Source organism: Danio aesculapii, chromosome 23 (genome assembly GCF_903798145.1).
Source record: "Danio aesculapii chromosome 23, fDanAes4.1, whole genome shotgun sequence".
Taxonomy (NCBI): domain Eukaryota; kingdom Metazoa; phylum Chordata; class Actinopteri; order Cypriniformes; family Danionidae; genus Danio; species Danio aesculapii.
This window is the reverse complement of record NC_079457.1, coordinates 39,061,692-39,086,219: the sequence shown is the minus strand read 5'-3', so window position 1 is coordinate 39,086,219 and position 24,528 is coordinate 39,061,692. Positions and strand designations below refer to the sequence as shown.

Genomic DNA, 24,528 nt, shown 5'->3' with positions numbered 1-24,528 from the left:
ATCTCCACGAATACATGAGAGAAATACATGAGAGGCATATCTAAATAAAGCTTGGAAGGTGCCTTATAGCTGAGCTGACCCAAAACAGACTTTCAAAATGTAAATCATTGTAAGGTTTTCTTTGAATGAGAGAACAGAAATATTTTCACATAATTGGGTAGTAAATATTCTAGCCTACAAGACTGGTTACTCTAAAGTCTTATTCAGGCTCATTCAGTGTGGTTTTTAGACCTTTTTTCAGCTAAATTTTTTTTCTCCAAAACCTACTAACCACGAATATATATATATATATATATATATATATATATATATATATATATATATATATATATATTAAAAACGTAAGCATGTACATCAATATTTCTCACATATTATTGTTACACAGTTTGTGCTTAATGCAAAAAAATACATGTTGGTCAATACTATGAAATAAGTAGCTGAAATAAGCACAAATGTCAGGACATGTCAAAATATCTTAGGGGCCAGAAGGTTAAGCTGTTACCACTTTTCCTAGTAGCTCATTACATACAGTGGTGGACTTGGGACGAGGAGAGACCAAAGTTGACTATGACGAAAGGGTTCGAGTCTGGAGAAAAATGGTTCCAGAAGTCCAGTAAAACAAAAGCAAAAAATAAATAAATAAATAAATGAATAGGTGGCGCAGTAGGTAGTGCTGTCGCCTCACAGCAAGAAGGTCGCTGGTTCGAGCCTCGGCTGGGTCAGTTGACGTTTCTGTCTGGAGTTTGCATGTTCTTCCTTTGTTCGTGTGGGTTTCCTCTGGGTGCTCTGGTTTCCCTCACAGTCAAAAGACATGCGGTACAGGTGAATTGGGTAGGCTAAATTGTCCATAGTGTATGAGTGTGAATGAGTGTGTATGCATGTTTCCCAGAGATGGGTTGCAGCTGGAAGGGCATCCGCTGCGTAAAATAAGTTGGATAAGTTGGCGGTTCATTCCGCTGTGGCGACCCCGTATTAATAAAGGGACAAAGCCGACAAGAAAATGAATGAATGAACAGACTGAAAGCATAGTGAAATCATGTGGCCACGATGGCTTTTCTTTTACTAAATTGGGTTGGGTTTTGGGAAGGGAATGGGTTGGTCAGTCAGTCAGTCGACAGCAAGATGGTCAGCTGAAGTGTATTTTGCAGCCTCTGGTGGATTTTTACGCAAGAAGAGGATGTGCGAGGAAAATTTGAGATCAAAAAGCTTACACAAAAGCAAAAACTACGAGCAGACGTACCTCTGGTTATGTATTTTGCTGTCCCCAGAAATGTAGACAGAGGTACGTATTCACAATGAACCTGGGTTTAACCATTTCCTGCATTTTAAATGATGACAATACTAATTATTATCATTTTTGTCGTGTGTGATAATGCGTTGATAAAATGCAACGTCAGCAACCCATATACAGAGTTTCCTCAAGGGTTTGATGCCATCAGCTTTGTCAGGATACATTTATGGCTCAACCCAGTCTGGCTCAAAAAACAAAACAAAACTGGCCCTCATAAACAAAGATAGATGGCATTAAATGCTTCAGCCAATCAGCTGCCATTGAGACAAATGGGAACGCTTTCTCCCAATATCATAGACCTCTCTCCAATATTCGGTGATATACAGTGCAGTGCTGCTTGTTCATCTTTCTTTCTCGCTCACTCGCTCTCTCAGATATTACATCTAGCCTTTTTTTGGCATTTGAGAATTTGCTGATATATTCTGCAGCGAAATTGAAAAGAGAATTGAACTGAATCTGTGATGTGTTGAAGTACTGGCTGTCTAAAGAACGCAGACCATTCAGATGTCTGCACAGCTACCAGTTATATCCATATAATTTCATCATTTGTTACGCATGCAAATTGCGGAATTTGACCCATTTTGGTCTTTTCCACAGATTCCAAAATCCTCCTCCAGCTTCAGCCTCCATCTCTGAATGCCAAATGTCTTTCTTAGTACAAATGAGAGAACAAAGTGTGCAAGGCAAGGAATGCTAAGAGTGTTTTCATCCACCAGAGCGCATGCCGGCTAGCAACCTGACACGCTAATGAGCGTCAAGTGCTTGCTATTCTGTCTAACAAGCGCATGAGCTCCATGATTGAATTCCTCTGAAGGGGGAGAACGACGTAGAAACAAAACAAAGAGCAGTTTATGTGGCTCTGGGGAGCTGGATGAATCTTCTGTAGATGTTTTTCACTCCCATTATGATGTTCATGCGGAAAACGAGGACAGATACTCGATCCAAAGCTTTGGTGGTATCTAGGACAGGTAAAAGACGAAGGGACAGATTCCTTCAGGCTGATTCTAAACAAGTTTTAGCTTATAGCCTACGCAGGATTTCAGTTCATCTCAATAGCGGTTTACATTTCTGTAGATATACTTGTCTGGAGTTTAATAATATATTAATTCATTCATTTTCCTTCGGCTTTGTCTCTATTTCAGAGGTTGCCACAGCAGAATGAACTGCCAACTATTCCAGAATATGTTTTACACAGCGGATACCCTTTCAGATGTAACCCAGTACTGGGAAACACCCATTGACACACACACACACACACTATACGGCCAATTTCGTTTACCCAATTTACTTATACCACATGTCTTTGGACAATGGGGGAAACAGAAAAATCTGGATGAAACCCACACGAACACGGGAGATCATGCAAACTCCACACAGAAATGCCAACTGGCCCAAGCAGCAACCTTCTTGTTGTGAGGCAAGACCATATATATATATATATATATATATATATATATATATATATATAGGCAAGAAAATTTTCATATATGTGACTTTTTTTGACACATAGAAGTAAACCTGAACTTTATTTTACAGCATTATTCACAGCATTATTTCACTGCCTCAAGCAAATGAGGAAGTTAAATGGGGATTTTCAGACAGTTTCCTTCTAGTTTAAATAAACGATTCACCAATTTGTTTGAATAATAATGTTAAATGTGAATGTCTAAAGCATAAAACGTTTACATGAGCCAAGATAAATAATAACTTAGTTAATTCAAGTCATAGACAGATCCCCAGGTTATCAGTTCTTTGTTTGAACTTTTGTTAAAATAACAAATAGTGTTTAATGAGTTAGCAAAAACAGCATTAAAAACCCTATTGAGATGCAACTTGTTTTAATTGTGTTTCATAAAAATACTTTGATTTGAATCCCATTGGAATCTACTCTGGCTGTGTTTTTCTCACATAACCTCTGTGAAAATTCTGGAGCAAATTACCTACAAAAAGTTTTTTTTTTTCTCAAAATCCTTTCTTTTGATTTGTCCAACATGAACTACTGCACAATCTCTCACTAATGTGTCCAATTCAAGCTTCTATATTCTGTGCACCATTATGGATGTGTTTGGTGCTCTGTGAAGAAATTAAAAATTCAATCAACAAGAAGAGCTAAATCATGTAAATTGTTAAGCTACTGTAATATCAGTGTCAGGGCAGATTACTTTCATTTCTGCGCTCAATTACATAATGTGCAAATGATGTCAAAATGTTTTTAATCAAGTGGGTTCATTATATGATTCCAGCTCCATAAAAATCATGTTTATGTTTTAAAAATGTGTATACGCTTACAAAACATTAAATGAAATTACAATGTTTAACTTTACTTTTTAACTTACAGTATATACCTAAGTGCTTAATTTCTAATTACATTTGATCACATTACATGAATCGTTTACAATCTATCTATCTATCTATCTATCTATCTATCTATCTATCTATCTATCTGGGTGCTCAACCCTGTTCCTGGAGATCTACCTTCCTGTAGAGTTCAGCTCCAACCCTGATCAAACACACCTGAATCAGTTAATTAAGACTTGAAGCAACACTTGATAATTACAGGCAGATGTGTTTGATATGGGTTGCAAATGAAATCTACAGGAAAGTAGATCCCCAGGAACAGGGTTGGTCACCCCTGAAATATACAGTCAGCATTTGAAGTGGATCACCACCTTTCATCAAAAATGTCCTAAAATAATTAAACAAGACCCAAACTTTTTTGATTCACTTCAAACACTGATTGCTGTAGTTTACAGTATGACAACACTTGATTTTCTGCAATGCAAACATGTAAAACACAGACATATCTACCTCATTAACTAAAAAAATGGAGTTACAGTTTTAGTCCCATTCAAATTTGCATAGGATTGAATCTCAATTTCTGTTTCAATTTTCTCTTCGGCTACTAATAAAGAGCTCTTCTGACATTGTTTCGATGGTATTTCCCCTGATGTAAGACACACTCCGTCAACCTTTTGAATGCTGTGTCAGTGGTGTTAATGAGGAACAGGTTGCTATAGTTAGATCTGATTGACCAACACCTGGGAGCAATTACCTCATGCTCAGTACAGGTGTGATGCAGCAGCTTTTTTTCATCCCCTGTTTCTCAGTCATTAATCTTCTGAACTTCACACAAAAGGCTCTCTTTTAAGTGATGGCAGATTGTCAACATGAATTAGCAGATTTTCGTCTTATTCTATGAATGGGTTGGCTGATCAAGTCAACAGTATTTTAATTGATTCTTCAAGTTTGCCTTTTTAAAACATTGTTATTGTTTATATTTGAAGACAGTGGAGTGCGCGCATGGAAGGAGAGGGGAGGTTTAAGCTGTTGTAATGGCACCATTGCTTTTTGAGAAGAGTTTGCGCTCAACAGAAGCTTAAAGATTAAACTCTAACAATCCAAAGAGAAAATAGAGAGGCAGAACAGACTTTTTAATATGCTGGAGCCATATTAATAACGTGTTCACTGTTCATGTAGTAGGTGTAACAGTAAGAGATGGAAGGATACAGTGTTCCTCATTCCATCTGAACTTTATCTGTCTTGTGTGTACTTGTGGTACAATGTGTTTCATGCAAATGCTGAATAATAAATTATAGATACCCTATTATATATATGTTTGCAATAATTAGAGTTGGTTTTTAATTAGTGTAATGGGCTATATGCACACGGACTTTTAATTTTCAGCCAGGCAGCCCAAGTTTAAGATCTGATTTCTTTAAAAATCTGTGATCTTCACTGCCTGTTAGATATACGGTATGAAACGGGTCTCATATCGGACAAGAAGCACTGCAATATATTCCATTTCCCCGCCATGTCTTTAAAATAGGACAGTTTATTTTACCCCAGTATTTTCAATAGAATTTCTGCACTAGTCTGTTGCTACTGACGACGCCAGCAGTTACACAGCCTTTCACCTTGTTTTACGCTTAAACAACTAAATGAATGCTTAAGTTTATATAACTAGATGTATTGTAATTACATTACAACATCGATGCTGTAAAAACAACCTTGTGAAAATCCTTAATTTACAATGCATTAAGCACATTTTCTCTCCAAGTATGAGACTTAAGTTATGTAGCTCTATATTGTTGAAGTATTTTGAAAGATTGTTTATTTTGTGTTATCTTAATAAATCCATGTTGCCCAGTACTACTTAAAGAGCACACAAACAAAGCCGTCTCTCTCAGCATGCATTATGATCATATTTCCACCACTAAACTCAACAATGATTTTAAATGCTAGTAATATTTCACCGTATTCTCATTCTCACTTTCCTTTCGACATTCTGTATCCCACACGCACTCATATCAGCTTCTCCCTCATGGGCCTGAAAGCTTCATATGTAATTTTAAAAGTGTTTCCCAGCTTTAATTAACACTCAGGCCTGGTAAGCATGTAAAAAAAAACGCCCGCTCACGGCTGGACAGAAGCATATGTCACTCTTCCAGAGTGTGAAAACGCTGGAGGCAAACACTGAGATATGCCAAAACTTTATCATGAATAAGAAATCCAAGCCCAGGATCAGCACAATATGTGACACATTGGTGGAACGGCTACAGTTATTTGCTGACAGATGCTAGAAGCAGAACCTGGCAGGCTGAGATGCTGTTTACACCTGTTTGTATGTGTATGTGTGCGTGTGTGTGAGAGAGCTTTAGGGTGCATTTACATAACATTGTTTTTAACTAAAAAACTGCTAACTTTTTTTATGCTTTTAGCAGCTATTTCAACTATTTTGGGGGGGCCTGAAAATGAAAACTTTTGAAAATGGGTTTACAAATGCACGTTTTTGAAAAAATGATCTTCAGTGTAATTTGCAAACATGTGATGATTTGTGTGTGTGTGAACACTGTTGTTTTGCATGCTCTAACACATACATACATTAGATTACCCAATCATAATAGAGATAATTTACATGTAGAGATCCTAAAGGTGCTGAGCAAAAAGATCTTTTTAAGCATCCCAGAAAGATTGAAGTATTTTTTTTGCTATTATGACAAGACAGTATTTAGACAGGAAGTGAAGAAAACCATTACCCTCTTAGAGTTTGTCGTCATCTTAAATACAGCCTCACAATATTGTAAAAAACAGGACTATTTTGTTTTACTGTGAAATTTCTATGTATGCACTGCAAAAAAATAGTTTTTCTTACTTTTTTTCGTCCTGTTTCTACACTACCTGACAAAAGTTTTGTCGCCTATCCAAGTTTTAGGAACAATCACTTCACTTCTAGTTGATCATTTGCTATCAGAAGTGGCTCACATGAAAGGCAAAGGCCTCTGGATTACGCTTCTTTTACCAAAATAAAATATGATCATGTCTTCATTTATAATTATTTAATTAGGACAGTAAGGTCTGACTTTGCTTAGACAAAAGTCTTGTCACTTAATAGAAACAATGTACAGTATAGAATATAAAGTCATGGTGCAGTGGAAAAATAATTAATATTGTGTGTGACTCCCATGAGCTTAGAGGACTGCATCCATACATCTCTGCAATGTCTCAAATCACTTATTAATAAAGTCATCTGGAATGGCAAAGAAAGCGTTCTTGCAGGACTCTCAGAGTTCATCAAGATTATTTGGATTAATCTTCAATACCTCCTCCATCTTACCCCAGACATGCTCAATAATTTTCATATCTGGTGACTGGGCTGGCCAGGATGGGCTGGCCAATCCTGGAGCACCTTGACCTTCTTTGCTTTCAGGAACTTTGATGTGGAGACTGAATTATGAGGAGCGCTATCATGCTGAAGAATTTGCCCTCTCCTGTGGTTTGTAATGTAACGGGCAGCACAAACGTCTTGATCCCTTAGGCTGTTGATGTTGCCATCTGCTCTGCAGATCTCACACAGAGCCCCATACTGAGTGTAACCCAAATCCATGATTTTTCCTTCACCAAACTTGACTGATTTCTGTAAGAATCTTGGGTTCATGCGGACTTATTAGGTCTTCTGCAGTATTTGTAATGATTGAGATGCAGTTCAACAAAGGATTTATCTGAAAAATCTACCTTCTGCCACTTTTCCAACAGATCAACTAGAAGTCAAGTTATTATTTGTTGCTCTTACAAATGGGTTCATCGACAAGACTTTTGTCAGGTAGTGTAGTTTAAATATCTAAAAAGTCTTAAATCAAGAATAATTTTCCAGACAAGCAAAAAATATGGTCTTGTTTTCAGAAATAAAGTGAGTTTTTCCTTAAAACAAACAAAATAATCTGCCAATGGGGTAATTAAAATAATCTTGTTTTCGCTTTAATCTTGTTGAAAAGCTCATCTGCATAAAATCAATAAATTGCAAGCTTAGATGAATGAAATGAGATGAATGAAATGTCTTTTAGGTACAGAAATCGAACAATCAGATATAACATTACAATGCATTGTCTTTAATTACAATTAAACAAACAATTAAAGCTACAATTTCTTTCATTTCTTATGCATGAATGCTTTAAACTCACTTGGAAAAGTTACCTGCTTTAATAACAAATACAAATTATACAATTTCACTCTATTATTGTAATATTTTGCAGTTAATCCACAAGTCGCATACGTTTGAAATCACCGTGTCTGGTCAACTATGATGATCCCTATTGGACATCACAAATACTGAGATGTGACTACTGCGGAGTGATCTCAAATCTCTGCATGTGTGTATTGGGATAGACAGAAGTGAATATGAAGAGTTCAGATGCAAAAACCTCTAAGTGCCTTCTGAAATTGTTTCCAAAAATGTGCATTTATCTCAGGCTCCTGTGTATAAGTTGAGTAATTGACATTTTATGGCAATTAATATGTTATTTTCATTGCCTTTAATGTCAAATAATTGAACAAACATAGGAGTCTGAGAAAAATGCTCATTTTAGAACATTTCAGATGACCCTTGTTTACATCTGAACTCTTCATATTGAACTGGAGCTACCTCAAATTCACATGCACAGAAAAACTATATAAAGGAGAATGTAAATGTATTGGGATCACAGAGATTTTGGGAGGAGCTGCAGATTTTCACAGCTTTGTGTAAGACGGTGTTTATCACTGCCATCCAGCTGTTGTGAACTAATAAACATTCTGTTGCCATGGATCAAAGAGAGCGAATATCTCACATCCTAATCAAGTGCGGAGAAACAAAACGTGTGTGAGAAACCAGCAGCACCTGCAGGCTCTCAGCTGCTTTATGAAAAATGATCTGGCATTTCGCTTTCCTGTTTTTCAGTGTAATTAGCGAGAGCGTGGTCATTTGTGCTGCAGTTGCTTCTGCATTTTCTGCTGGTTTGTACTGGAGGAGAGGGGCCTCTCTTCTGTCAGAAGGATTTGAAAGGTTGTGATTTCCTGTTTTCACCCTCTTAACTTCCTCCCCCCCCCGATTTATTCATCAATTTGTCCCATTGAACTCTTTGGGGGGAACTGCCAACAAAAGCCGTTGTCATGGACACCCATTATATTCTAGAGCAGTCGGAGACTCGTGCCGCTGCAGTCTGGGAATTGAGGAAAACGTAATGTGGAAATGGATTTACTACAGCCTCTCTCTGGTTATGTCTAGCGCAGTAATTGTGGTTATGTCTAGTACTGCGCAGTATACCACAGTGTGCACTGATACAAAAATGTATTTTTGAAATTCAGTTGTGAAACAGCATGCATTTGCAATGAAACATTAGTACATGTTTGCATAGCACGTTTGAGTGCATAGCTGTCACATGACCCTTTGTTTTTGTTTTTTTATATAGCGGTTTGATAGAAATGAAAAAGACATTTTGTTTTGCTTAAACACTTATGCTCTTTTGTTGCTTATACACTTTCGTAAAAAAAATGCCTGAATTTGCTTTTCAAATTAAGACAAAATCAAAATATTGCTGATATTACTACTCGCAATTTGACGTGCTGGATGGTTAGGAGCATTGCATTATGGGAAATGGTAATCTGTGTAAGTAATATAAGCAGCTGAAAAAAATTAATTTTTCAATTTCATTGAAAATCTGAGGCGACACGGTGGTTCAGTGGTCAGCACTGTTGCTTCACAGCAAGAAGGTTGCTGGTTTGAGTCCCGGCTGGGTCAGTTGGCATTTCTGTGTGGTTCATTCCTCTGTTGCAACCCTAATCAAAATCTAACCATCTGCTTCCACTCTGGAATGGCAGTCCTTATCTGATCTCGGTGTGACGGCTTGGGCTAAATGTGCTTCGTAAAATCGTTAGTTTGCTGCTAGAGAAAGATGAAGGGAGGAGTCCAAAAATAAACATTTCAGTTAGAAATAAGTCATCCAAATAAAATTAAATGTCTGCAGCAGCTTCCAGTTCATGCAGACTTTAATCTCTAATTCGCTATGCTATCATAACTATATATTAAAATTATTACAACAGCAACAACAATCACAGTACAACTGTTATATTATAATTCAAAATCATATATATATATATATATATATATATATATATATATATATATATATATATATATATATCTTCAGTATGCATCTTTATTAAGCACTTAATTACTTATTTTTAACATACCGGACACCCCCTCTGACTCGAAATAATCCAATATCCTGAGTTATTCAGTCAGTAGAACAGTACACTGGCTCATCTGCTATGAAAAAAAGAGACATGATGATGAAGAGTGCGAGCCGACTATCTGTTTCCTCACAGCAGGCTCTCTCATTGAGTGTGTGATTCAACCTGACTAAGGTAATTTTTATTCTGCAATATATTTTTAAAAAGCAATTTAAGCAAGGTAATAAAAGGCTATATATTTTTTAAAGTAACTCAATATCTCTGGCAAACAACTCAACTGTTCAAATGATCTGTTCAGAGTAAGTCTCCAGTTAACAACTCACTGATTCAAACAATCTATTCAGAGTGAGTCTCCAGTTAACCAATCACTGATTCGAATAATCTATTCAGAGTAAAGCTGCGGTCACACTGGGTTTTTCTTCCCATAGACTTCCATTCATACGCACGCGAATGCGTCAGACCGGAAACGCAAGGTCATGCGTCAAGTTTCGCATGTTGCTGCGGTGCAAAGTTCAAGCTTGGTGAACTCTGACCTGCAAAATCACATCACTTGACTGCGTGAGACCAATTGAGGATCAAAACAGGACCTCTCTGGACAGAAATTTAAAACATGGAGCAATCACTCGCTTTTTTAAATGTCTAATCATCTTTTTTAATCCCGCCCATTTTCGCAGCACCGCACGACAGAATTTCGCACACACAAAGCCCAGTGTGACCGTAGCTTGAGTCTCCAGTTAACCAATCACTGATTCGAATACTCTTTTCAGAGTGAGTCTCCAGTTAACCAATCACTGATTCGAATTATCTATTCAGAGTGAGTCTCCAGTTAACAAATCACTGATTCAAATGATCTATTCAGAGTGAGTTTCCAGTTAACAACTCAGTGATTCAAATGATCTGTTCAGAGTGAGTTTCCAGTTAACAACTCAGTGATTCAAATGAGTTTTTCAGAGTGAGTCTCCAGTAAACAAATCACTGATTCAAATGATCTGTTCAGAGTGAGTTTAACTAGTTCAACACGCTCTTTTAACTCATTGGTTCAAATGATCCATTCTGAGAGAGTCTCCGGTAGTTTCAGTCTTCCATTCATGAAACAATTCACTGGTGTTACAAACTGATCTGAGTGGGGTTTGGCGTGTGAATGTGGTTTCACATGTTTTCACATGAATTATCAGTGTGGCTATTGGAGTAGCCAAGACAGTAGGACAAGATTTCAGTCATTTTGAAAACTTTCTTGCTAAATAAACATTCATCAATAAGTACTGTACTTTAACTTTGACTCAAGTAATATTGAAAAGGAGGATTTACACGTCTACTGGAGTATTAATCTATTAGGGTATCTGCACGCTTACTCAAGTACCTAAATTGTGTACTTTGTCCACCAATGAAATACTGACAAAATATCAGTTATCCTACTGTATTTCGGATGTTTGCTTTAGGTTTGAAACAGTTAAAAACTCAATAATGTCTCCCATCTAAATACAAAGAGATTCAGCTCTCTGTCCGACATTGTGTCTCTTATGCAACAGTCTGTGCTCATTGCTGACATTTCATTTTGAGGCACAAAACGTGTGAAGTGGAGCATGACTTAGAGACCTTCTCAAGTTTCACACGCTCCGTTAACTCAAGTCTTCATAATTCAGTCAAACAAGCAGGTAAAATAAGAGAGAGTCCTGTAGGATGGATGGGGTTTTGTGCAATACACAAAGACTCTTTCTTCATCCTTCATGGTAATATGACATCACCTTATATTCTGAGTTAGAAGAAAAGTGTTTCATCAGAATATATCAAGCAGGCACAGGATCTGGGTATGGCTGTGTAGTCTTGTGTGTGTATGTGTGTGTGTTCTCAGATTTCCCTACTAGCGTAAGGTTTCATGGTGTTGAAATTCAGGCAGCTGATAAGCAATTCAGTGATCAGATGACAAACGACATGGATTGAGAGTTTCAACTGTTTCAACAAATTATGCAATGAAGATCATGCGTATGCCTGTCCTAAAAGTCATCATGGAATGAAAATTTACCATGTATATTGTAATAATAATATACTATAATTATATATATAATACATAAATATTATTGTTAATCTGTGTCCATTGTTCATTATACTGTATACTGTTAACTGTCACAATCATCTTACTTAAAAAAAAAAATATTTTTTTTTATTTCACTCAGGACTACGAATCTGTCAACATATAGACAACCAATCCTGCCATGCACCACACACTCACACCTGTTCCAGTTTTCCACTGATTGCGTCGTAATGTCAATTAAGTGTTTGCCTTGCCGGTTTTGATCCTTGCTTTGTTTTGTTTGTTTATTTACGTAGTATACTGCCTGACTTTTGACCATCCGCTTGTTTATCAACCACGACTGCGTATACATTGGTTTGTTCCTGTATTGACTATTGCTTGCCTGACCATTCCCATAATAAATCCTGCATTTGGATCCACATTCCATTGTCAGCGTCCCAGTCACATTACAGTAACTTTGGATCTTGCAATGTATGATTTTTGTCTGATAGAACCAAAGATTTGTCACTATGAATTTCTTTGTGACTTTAACACAATTTATGCAATAGTTGGAGCATTTAAATCAGAAGTGATTGTTTTTGTCACTATTCCTATTGTGTGCATAAAAACTGTTATACATATGTTATTAATTATATTATAAAAAGTTATTGTTATTGATTATTAATTTACATTATTAAAAATGTTATTAATGTTTTGTTTCTATCTTAAATGCATTTTAGATCCCAGTTATGCATTATTTAGCTATTTTTTGCATGCAGGAGCAGGACAAAAGCAATTATCCATTGTGACGTTGCAGTTGCTTAATGCAAGGAATATTACACATTCATGCCACATGAGTTCTGGAGAAAAAAGATAACTTTGATGGTAAATATTCCACTGTTAGAGGAAACAAGAGTCATAAAAGAAAGGATGTCATCAGATGTCTTTGTCACTTACTTTTAGACTAGTTTAAACAGTGTATTATGCTGCATTTCTTCAATTCAACTCAATTCATATTCATTTCTATAGCTCTTTTTCAATGTAGATTGGGCCAAAGCAGCTTAACATAGATGTAGAAAGGAGAATAAAATGCCATTACAGTATTTGATTGTGGAGCATTTCAGCATATAAGGTAGGCAGGATTAGTGGTGGAATGCAGGTGTAGTTCTAATTAAAGTGCACCTATGGTGAAAATGATCTTTTTTAAGCTGTTTGGACAGACTGTGTGTAGGTATTGTGTGTCTATAGTCATATTGGGATGATATAAACACAATAAGTCTCTTTTTTAAATTTCCTGATGTTAAAATAGAATACAAATCCCTCACATTTTGAAGCCCACCACAATGTGACATAGGAGTGCGATTTTTCCTTAACAAACGAATTGATTGACAGCCGCATATTAACATGTCTCCGTAGTAATGTGTATAATCATATCAACAAGACAGGATGTGCGCAAAGCAACTGGGACTAAAAGATCTGTTCAGCTCTCTGTGATCATCAGTCATCATCTAATGTGATCAAGAATGAGTTTTACAAGTTTAAAACGTTTTTAAAACAGTGCATGTTTGTAATGAATTACAGCGATTTTACTGTCTTTATCACCACAGTCACACGTCAGTACAATTATAAAAGAAGACGACTCAATTCTGGTTTGTGGACGTTAAATCAGGTTCATTTTGGACATGAACACAACAGATATCCATACAGTAGTGGATATTAATGTATATCCTATCACATTTGCTGTGCAAAAGCAGTGCAAAGTTAAGCGCGCGCACTGTGTGTTTGTGTGTGTCTGTGTGTGCATGAACTTTGGAATGATATTGTGTGTGACTCATCGTCGCAGAAGGGCTTGAATTAACTCCTCAACAAATACATCAAATAATCAATGGGAAAGTTCTTACGGTAGTAATTCTGCTTCCTTCATGTCTGTCACTGTGCTGTTTATCTGACACAGCCCAGGCTGAGACACACTCTGACAGGCACATGGGAGCGGTGGGCAGGGAGAACTAGCATTAAAGGCACAGGTAACAAAAACAGCTACAAGTTGCTCAGAGCTGAAAATTACAAACTTCTAAAAGGTATAATAAATAATCTGATGGGTGTTTTGAGCTGAAACTTTACAGACACATTCTGGAGAGGCTTATCTTAAATCTTGAAAAAAAAAGTAAAATAGGTGCCCTTTAAATTAAACTGATTCAGTTTAATACAAATGTCACCATTGAAGGCCGATCCACAGAAGAAAAGCTTCATGAACTTACTAAATTTATTTGTGAGTGCCAATTTTTATTTCGGTAATCTTTGTTCAGATTTGGAACTATAAAACCATGTTGGTTCGAGTGGCAGTGAAAGAGACTAACAACATTGCATTAGAAAGGCAGAATTGCATCAGTATTGTGAAGTAAATGGAATTTTAACATTACAGTGGACGAGAAAACACTCACAAAAGTGATGATGAGTAAGTGTGTTTGTGCTGGAGGAGTAGAAACGCTGAGAAAATAGTGTCATATAGCATGTTACTTGTTCAACCCTTGTGTACACCTTGTGGCCACAAGGCCAGTGTGATATTGGATATGCAGTGTAATAAATGATGCTGCTATAATCTCATTATGTTCAGACTTCTTTCCCACATACTCAGCAAGCCTCATTAAATTAAATAGATAAATAAATAAATAAATAGTGGCACTAAAATGGTCGATACACTGCTGTCAGTGCTTTCATTTGCTTGCTGCACAAATATTGATTTTAAAGTTTTAGTGCCATTAAAAGCTGAATTGCCATTAACCAGTGTCATTCTGTGTCATACGACAAGAAGTGAAAATTGTGTTTTACGCAATGGCAGTGAGTTGCTGTTTTCTATCATGCAATGAGTTGTTGTTGTTGTTGTTTTTTGAGAAAATAGCTATAGTGTTAATATTATCTATTGTTCAAGTAGTCCAGAGCTGCAACTAATCGTTTCATAATGTATCTGATAGTTCTCTCTGCATTTCCTCTAGTAGAGAGGGTTTTTATTTTGTGGAAACAATGAAATACCTCATGCTGCGATGTGAACAGGTTTAATTCCATGCTGATTTGCTGCCAAATTATGATTTATGAGTGAAAAATATCACACAGAGAGATATAAACGTGATGGTGCTGATATCAGAGTGAATATGCAGCGGCTGATGATGGCACAACAACAATTATTCATTCATGTTTTTGCACATTTTAATTATCCTTTTTTTCCTATTCCAGAACTCATTGAAGAAGAGAAGTGCCAGACCAAACAACAAACCTGATAAAAAAGCATCGCCTCAGGTAATACATGCTAATAATACATTTTACTTGATGGGTTAATTTGCTTTTCATGGTTTATTACCTGAATGAGTAATGATTAAGTAAAGGATGATAGAAAACTGTATTTTAGAAGCAGGTGCTATCAATTTTGTAGCAACTTAGGCATAATGAATTTAGTACAACTGACATCTTTAGAGTGATGAATGTGGAACATTTCCCCCTCTTGTTATAACCTGGTGCAGGGATCATACAGAAAAAAATACTTTTAAATCTATCATTGAGTATGTTTACATGGACACCAATAATCCAATTTAAATGCGATTAAGACAATACTCTAATTAGGAGTCTACCATGTAAACAGGGATTTTTAATTAATTGAATCCAACTAAAGTCATAATCGAACTAAACAGAAATCGAATTAAGACATGTGGAGTATGCTGATTTTAGTCACATTATTGAAATGAAGTACAGACATGTAAACGCCGCAATCAAACTATTACATTCGTGTAGGATTTTTGCCCCATTTTGTGACAGGATAATCTGATAGTCTATATACACACAGCTGTTTGACACTATTTTCTGCACCTACCGAGTCAGTGAAGGATCACAGACACATTTTTTTCCCATACAGCGTGCGGTATCAAATTCCATTAAAACAACACTCTTCCAGCAGTTCATACTCACATCCAATATCTCGTTTGTCACGGGGGCATGCATAAAATGTTCCTGAATGAAAGTGAATGTGCCAAACTGCAGGTAAAGTCAACAAATTAAAAATGAAACACCCGAAACTACATGAAACTCAGGAGGAAATGAGGATAGCGATGTGATGCAATGACGTTAATCAAATTATGTGCTATAACATGTAAAATGGAATCATTAAAGGAACATTCAAAAAGAAACTCATGTAAACATCTTTATCATATTATTGTCTAATTCAAATTAAGGCAAATAAAATGATTACTGATGTCCATGTAAATGTTGTCACTGATACACACTGTAGCGTAGAGAAATTAGAATGTCACTACATAATCATGAAAAAAAAAAAACATGAGGCATTGCAGTCTTTATTGACGTGCTTTCTGAGAACAGCTTAACCTCAAAAATTCTGATAAATGAAATAAAAAAGGTATCTGTAGTAAATGTGTGTAACATTGGGAATTTTTTTTGGAGAGTCAGTCAGCCTAAGAAGACTGTTGCTTTGAAAATTTTACATTGTGTAGACATAAATCCACCTTAGCTTTTAACTTTAGTGGTTTCAGGTTCAAGATTAGCTGGTTTAACAAGCTGGTGCTCGGTAGTGTCACGGTCACCAGCAATCCAGCCTGTGCAGATCGCTGGTATACACACACAGATCGCTAACAGACTATAAATCCTCCATTATACAAATCACAGCATGCACTGTGCACACACACACACCGGTTCCTGATCCTGTCTGATTGCACACACTCACAGCTGAAGCTGCTCATGAACTGATTACAGGACTATTTAAACAGCACACACACATACATCATGGCTGAGTCGTCTATAATGTGAAGTGGACGCTGACAAAAGGAGTGCGGAATGAATCAACAGAATGGTCAGGCAAGCAACAGTCAACACGGGCAAACAGATGTATACAGGGAAATTCAGAGTCGTGGTCATATAACTGGCATATGGTGAAAAGGCAGGTGGCAGACAGGAATAAACACTAAAACAAAGCGAGGATCAAACACAGCAAGACAAGGCAAAGTAAATGCGTCGTAAAGTTCACAAACAGATAAGCAAGACTCAGCCAAGAAGTGTGTGTGCTGTTTAAATAGTCCTGTAATCAGTCTATGAGCAGCTTCAGCTGCTGAGTGAGTGCAATCAGCGAAATCTGGAACAGATGCGTGTAAAACTCGACACATAGAAACATAAAAACCTTACTGCCGACTAGCGTTTCGGAAGTGTTATTGCAGAGCAATACAAACAGCATGCAGAAATATAAATGCGCGGCTACACACAAGGCAGGTGCCATGGGTCACATCAATCACTCGACGCAGAAGTATAAACCAGCCTTTATTTTCTTAGGCCTCCCTTTTCATCTACATTCCATGTCCACTTAAACAAAACGTTTGACACAGCTAACACAGCATCAGTCATGATTTTCTTCCATCTTCCAGTTGATTTTGTTGAATGCCACACTTTAGGTTGGTTTCAGTAGCATGCATTACTTCAGAGTACTTGTAATGGTGTGAATGGAACCAGGAAAATGGCCTAATGGGACAATTCATATTTTGGAGAACTGGTGGCTAGTTCCTATAACTGATTTCCTATAATTACAAATAATATACGAAAGCTTTTATTGTCCACTGGCCTTATTCTTAGTGCTAGCACCATGGCGGTGGAAGCAAGGTAACTAATGTTTTAGCTACTAACAATAACTTTCTCTCCAGCCTCCAGAGGACAGTTCTGACCTCAAATGCCAGCTTCACTTCGCCAAGGAGGAATCAGCTCTCATGTGCAAAAAACTCACTAAGATGGTCAAAGACAACGAGGCCATGAGGGAGGAACTGGCAAAGTTTCGTTCTATGTATGGAGAGGTTGATGCTTCGCTGACCGTTGAAGAAGTGGCGGACTCTCCTCACACCAGAGAGGCCGAGGTTAAAGTTCACTTGAAACTGGTGGAGGAGGAAGCGAATCTTCTAAGTCGACGGATCGTAGAGTTGGAAGTGGAAAACCGCGGCCTCCGTGCTGAAATGGACGACATGAAGATCCAGGATTCCCCAGGCGGAATTGGCATCTCGGGCGGAGTTGGAAGTCACCTGCTGTTTTCCACATCTGAGAATGTGATGGAGCTACAGCGCCACCTACAGTTTGTGGAAGAAGAGGCAGATCTGCTTCGGAGGTCCTTGATTGAAATGGAGGAGCAGAACAAGCTCTTGATGAACGAGCTTAACCACTACAAGTCTGAGCTTCCTGCTGTCACTGAGATAGAGACATCGTCATCGTCCACAATCACTTCACCCACAATCCTTCCTGGTCCTTCTGAAGATGCGCTAAATGAAGCTACCCATAAAGAACTTGTTGCTGCTAGACTTCAGATTGCAGAGCTGAACGGCAAAGTAAAGAAGCTACAGTACGAGAACCGTGTGCTTTTGTCCAACCTTCAACGGTGTGACTTGGCCTCCAACCAAGGCTCCGCACGTCCATCACTGGAAACAGATGCCGAAGCCGGAGACTCAGCTGAATGCATTCCTACCCAGACGCATCGCGAAGGTCCAGTGGGTGATGAGCAAATCGATATTCTGGAGGAGAAGAATCTAAAAGTTTCAAGAACAAGTCACACTCACACTTCTCAGTGCCTCAGTGTAAAGGATCTCCTCGCTATCCGTGACCAGGCACAACTTGTTACCTCAGCCATTCAGCTTCTGACGTCACCCGACACCTCCTGTATCTCACCGGACTCTGTCTATCGCAAGATCACCACCAATGATTCTGCTGAACCTGTTCTACTGGAGAAGAGTCAGACTCCAAGCTCCACACTGCCTGTGGTGGAGGTCCTGCATGGCAGACTGCAGTTCCTCCAGGCTCAGCTCCAGGCCCTCAGTGAGAGGGTGGATGCCCTGGAGGAGCCCCCAGAGAGAGATTGTGTGGACGGGATGTCCCAGATGCCCCTGCTGTCAGAGGCGGAATACCCTACAGCAAATTGCTTATGCCCTGCAGATGCTCAGATCAACCAGAACACAACCCAACAGAAGGTATGCACGCAATTGCTTAGTCAGATATTCTCTTGCATCGTACTCTTTCATTTTGCTTGGAGTTTTGTGCCTCTTTTATCAGCAATATTTCTTTTTGTTGCTTTGCTTGATTAGTATTTACACATAAAGGTTTGCCGACCACTATAACAATGCATGTTTGTAGTGCATTATAACATTTAGGCCTCTAATGGAGTAGATTATTAGTACTGTGGTAATTAGGGCTGTGCGATTTGGGGTAAATATCTCATTGTGATTTTTCTGACAGATTGTGATTTATTTTATAGTCAAGATTGAGCTCAATAATATGTATTGTAGCTTCTTACTGCAGTGGGTGTTGAAACTGAAAGCATACTAACTTACTCCAACGTTTACTAGATTCACGTGAACGCGCAAAATGAGGGGTCGAGGTGTCCCAATTCTCTTTAGGGTGAAGGGGAAGGGCTAGATGCCCCTTCAAACTGATATTTTTCCGGACCATACTCGAAACTATGGGCTAACAAAATTTCCCAGAATACACCAGCTACAATGATATCATGGCTGCACACGGAAGTCAGGAGATGCACAAATTCGTATTTTTTTGTCGTTATTTTGAATTTTTACAACAAACAAGCATTTGTTTTAATACATTCATAACCGCGTTTGTGTTTACCCATCATGCTTTTTAAAATAAAAATTCGCTAAATTTCGCTATCTATAATCCCTAGTAATAACACCTGTATAGCAGTCCCACAACATTTTGTCATTCGATGACTCTCAAATACCCTGTCAAAAAAAGTCTAGTGGCTGGGAATGAGCTTTTTACAGTGTCTGCTATAATGTTAATGTTGTTTTTTGTGTTTACATAGATGAGTATGGCCACTGTGTAAATGCACAGTACAGTTACGAGCTTATTGTCACATTATAACGTTGTGATAACATGATATCATTGCCTTCAGTAATTTCCTGAAGATAAATACCAAGTAATGCATCTGGAATAACTACAGCAGTCGCCATCGTCAATCTCATATGAAGAGATCACGATGACATATTATGACGTGTGCAGGTGTTGTAGTGGTGTCCCATATCTTAGTGGTAAATTTTGAAGCCCTTCACTTTCACACTCTGTTTCAAGGGCCAAGGGGAAGGGGTGGGGGTAGAAAAATAGAATGGGTATTGGGCCTAATTAGTCTGTCAATACTTCTGAAGCGGCGGATACAATCATCCCACTCGTCTGTGCTTTCCTGTTTGTTTTTTTTATTGTGGGTGTTCCACTCAGTCCGGTTGCACAATTCTGATTAGGAAGAATGACTTTTTCTTCACTCAATTAGCTAGTAAGACTGTCACACAACGACGACAGTCACGTATTTGCTCTGGGCGGGAGAAATGAATTGATACATATATATTTCATGTCGCAGCCTCTTGCGATTACCTGATCGTAACATTTCAAATCACGTTTGTGATTCGATTTCGATTAATCGCACAGCCCTAGTGGTTAAGTTTCCATGTTCCACTTTTTTGCTATTTTATGTCAAGATATTAAGGAACTTCCTATGCATTTCCATTCCTTTTTCAAGCAATCATACTGTAGTAGGCGGACTAATCCGTGCATGTTAGGAAGTGTCAAATCATTCTTGTTATTTGTAGATATTTCAAACAAACATAACAGCTTAGCCTCTTAAAGAGACAGTTCACCCCCAAAAATCGAATTGTCATCATTTACTCGCCTTCATGTTACTTTTTTATATATAGTTACTTTCTATTTATAGTTCCATATATATGGAGCACAAAATATATTGTAAAGAATGTTTCAGCTGGTTTTGTCCATAAAATGAATGTCAGTACGATCCAAAAACACTTTATTTTTAATTTTAATTTTTTATTTTACACATTTAGGGTTTAATCTAACATTAATTTAGGCTCCATTAGAGGCCAAACATTTGAGATCCAATCCAGACTCTTCCCTTCCTCCTTCTCTCCTCTTTCCTCACTGCATGGGCACCATGACCTGTGGTCGCTGCTACATTTCTTCGTTTGTCTTCTCCCTCTCTTTATGATTTCCCTCTACCCCATTTCCTGTTTCCTCCTCCTCAAACCAAAGATGCTTTCACTCCTTGTTGTTTTGTTTCTTTTTGCCATTTTGTCTTATACCACAATGACCAAGCTGTTTTTCCTATACATACTTTTCATTGTCTTGTGAGTTTTTAATTTGCTGCCAATGTTATGTGGGTACCATTGTATCATGTTTTGTGTTTTCTCGCATCATGCTTCTCATTTTAAATATGTCTGTTCTTTTCTTGCATCTCTCAAAATGTCTTATATCCCCATGCTATGCATCATCATATTCCGATATTCCGTCTGTCTTCTATCATGCTCGTCTTTTTATTGTTGTTTTTTTTTTTGGTTTTCCTTCATTAACTTGCCCATGCATGCATGCAACAGCCTGACTCTAGAGACCAGCCAGACTGTGAGGTCAAAGTTCACCTGTGCAAGGCAGACGAGGAGAGCATATGCCACAAAGACAGCAACAAGGATGAAGAATCAGACTTAAAGGAAACAAACTCTGATCTGGTGAGGCACTAAAACATGTACACACAAAAACATTTCAGATATGGTCTTACAATTGAACACACAATGGCTCTGTTACAAAATCTAATGAGCTGCCTGCCTAATGCTCTTTTAATGACTTAACACTTCTGAGGCAGGGCACTGTACATCCTTCATGGATAAGTCAATCCCCAAATTCACAAGTCAATTATAGGTTTCTATAGAAAGGTGCTCTCTGAATGACTGGCAAACATCAAAAGCTCTAAGATTACATGATCTATGCTACAGTCATTTAAATCTGAGATTTTTATGTTAAGAGTTAAGAGATTAGAGTGTAAGTAATGACAGTAAAGTTTATTAAATGGGACATTCATAAACTCTGAAGAATATTCATGTGGTTATAATATAAAAATACCCATGTGTCCATTAATAAAACAAGACTTGTTCACTCATGCAGAGATGTGAACAAATTTAGTTCTCACTGTCAGCATGGTTTAGTTTTGACCTGATACGCTATATTTACCCAAGAACAGAATCGGATATGTTTCTACAGAAGGGCTAATGAGGCTAAGGCCCTACTTCTTTACTTATTTTAGGTAAATTTGGGGTGGTTTAGATGGCCAGTGATCTGTCAAGACTTTATAAAACCTTGAAGTTTATATCCAGGAATGCTTAAGGTAATTTCAATACCTTTTAAAGACTTTTTAAAGACCTTCTCAGAATATTTTAAGACCTCATCGCCATTTCAAGTTCTAATCAGTATCAAACCTTTAACTTAATAAACAGTTGTTAATAAACAGTTGTAGTGAAGTAAATTAATGGAGCACCACCATGCAACAGAACTCAGGTAAGCTCGGAAGAAACAAAGCTTGAAAGACTAAATTACGCAGTTGTTTTCAGCGACAGGCTTCAGCTACTGTTTAAACTCGTCTTTCTCCAAGCAGGAGTACGCAAACTTACATTTTCCCATTTATCTATGGTTTCACTACATGTGGAGAGCGTCACATCACCTTTCTGCGTTTGTCGCAAATTACATTACATCACCCAGACGGAGGAGCTTGGCCGGACGCTCCTCAGCCTGAACCAATCAGGTGGAACGAGCACGCCATTGTTAATATTAGGAGGAAAATAAATATATTTATGCTGTTTTGGAGTCAAACATTTTTTACTACGCTTGAACAAAATTTAAGACCTCGTAAAAATGCAATTAAGACTTTTTAATTAATTAAATTTACTTATAATTAATTCAACTTTTAATACTTTTTAAGACCCCGTGGACACCCTGTTATAAATCAGGATTTCCACCCAAACAAGTCATCATCCAGCATTTCCACTAATGGGACAAATTAGATTAGAAGAGGAAGAGACAAATGAGATCTTGTGATCAATCCCTGGTCTCATGTTTTGAATTTTAGGAAGGGCACACTCAATACTGAACTGATGCTGTTAGAGTAGAAAAATAGAATTTTTGCTTTCCCCCACAAATATTAATCCTTGAACAGGTTGTGCATATTCAAGGCCCTGATATACTCATAAAAATAACCATTATTCTGAACAAAACCAGACTGAAACAAGGTTTGGAAATAAAAACAGCATGCCAAACTAAACTTTCTAGAAGAGTTTGCTCCATCTACCACTGAACTAGCAAAACTTTCCTGTGATTTAATCAGGGCTTTTAAACTGGTTTCCTGACCTCACCCTGATCAAAAGCATTTCTTAGAGGGCTTTACATAAAACATGTTCCTGAGTTAATGCAAGGATCTTGAGTCATGCTTTTAAAAGTCTGTTTAATTTTTAACAGGAGAGCATTTGTGATGCAATAAGGTCAAAGAAATAGCCAAAAGTGCCTATCTGCATGTGTATGTACATCGGTGATAGAAGCAGATGAGTTTCTTTAAACTGGAAGACTAGTTGACCCATGTATTGACTAATCACAGGGGCAGCCGTGGCCTAATGTTTAGAGAGTTGGACTTGTGATCCAGTGGTCGCCCTTTCCAGCAGGGATTGTTGGTGGGAATATCCACCTCAATAGCATGGCTGAGGTGATTCCCTTGAGCAAGGCACTAAACTGCATAAATGTAAATGTAGTGCAGAACTAGGTCTTTGTGTGCTCTTTTCTTGCAATTGCTCTTATCTCAGCACTCTTGATACCAAGAACAGACAGATTGTCATTGATATGATGTGCTTTAAAGACAGCTATTGACATTGTAGCACTGAAACGTTTTGACATGGCAGCAGATTTGCAGTTGTTCCAGTTTGTTTGTAATACAAATACTGAACAAATCGATTAATTACCTGTTATTCTCTCTCTTCCTGTTGCTCCTCAGCTGACAGAGCAGGTTCACGAGCTGCATGCTCTGCTGTCGGAGGCGAGAGAGAAGGCTCATGGAGCACAAGAAGCTCTGTCACAGGAGAGACAAGAGCGCCACATTGACATACATAAACTCTCTCAGGTACAAACACGTCAACACGTGCTAATTTAGGTCTTGCACAAACACCAGATGGGAGCACGGTGGCGCAGTGGGTAGCACATTCGCCTCAGCAAGAAGGTCGCTGATTCGAGCTTCGGCTGGGTTAGTTGGCATTTCTGTGTGGAGTTTGCATGTTCTCCCTGTGTTTGCGTGGGTTTCCTCCGGGTGCTCCGGTTATCCCCACAAGTCCAAAGACATGTGGTACAGGTGAATTGGGTAAGCTAAATTTTCAGTAGTGTATGTGTGTGAATGAGTGTGTATGGATGTTTCCCAGTGATGGGTTGCAGCTGGAAGGGCATCTGCTGCGTAAAATATATGCTGGATAAGTTGCTGTGGCAACTCTTGATTTATAAAGCGACTAAGCCAAGAAGAAAATGAATGAATGAATGAACAAACATGAGACACAAAATATAGCATAGCCGCAATATCATGCAATATCAGCATGATATATTTTCCTCATGTCGTGTTCTTTCTGTAGCTTCAGGAAGAGCATCAGAAGGCCCTCCTCCGCCGAGACTTTCAGCTGCAGAGTCTGAGCCTACAGACGCGTCTGCAGCAGAAGCTGTGGAGTCAGGAGAGGAACCTGCTGGTGCAGGAGTCACAGCAGCTCAAAGAGAGCCTGCTCCTCATCAGCCTTAAGCTCCGCTGGCTTCTCAAACAGTGGAGACTCGGCAAGAAACTAGACACAGACAGCAAGGACATCCTAGAGGTATGGAGGCTTTTTTAAAGCAG

The 24,528-nt window shown here is 38.1% G+C and overlaps 1 protein-coding gene across 2 annotated transcripts in view; it reads left to right on the top strand.

Moving 5' to 3' along the window:
* The window catches only part of soga1 (suppressor of glucose, autophagy associated 1), an 82,729-nt gene that overhangs the window by 41,749 nt on the left and 16,452 nt on the right, over positions 1 to 24,528 (top strand). For both annotated transcript variants that reach the window (XM_056448668.1, XM_056448667.1), the window contains exons 4-8: positions 15,039 to 15,101; positions 17,498 to 18,802; positions 21,221 to 21,349; positions 23,653 to 23,778; positions 24,275 to 24,505. In XM_056448668.1, the coding sequence (XP_056304643.1) occupies positions 15,039 to 15,101; positions 17,498 to 18,802; positions 21,221 to 21,349; positions 23,653 to 23,778; positions 24,275 to 24,505 (1,854 nt within the window). The remainder of the gene's footprint in view (positions 1 to 15,038; positions 15,102 to 17,497; positions 18,803 to 21,220; positions 21,350 to 23,652; positions 23,779 to 24,274; positions 24,506 to 24,528) is intronic.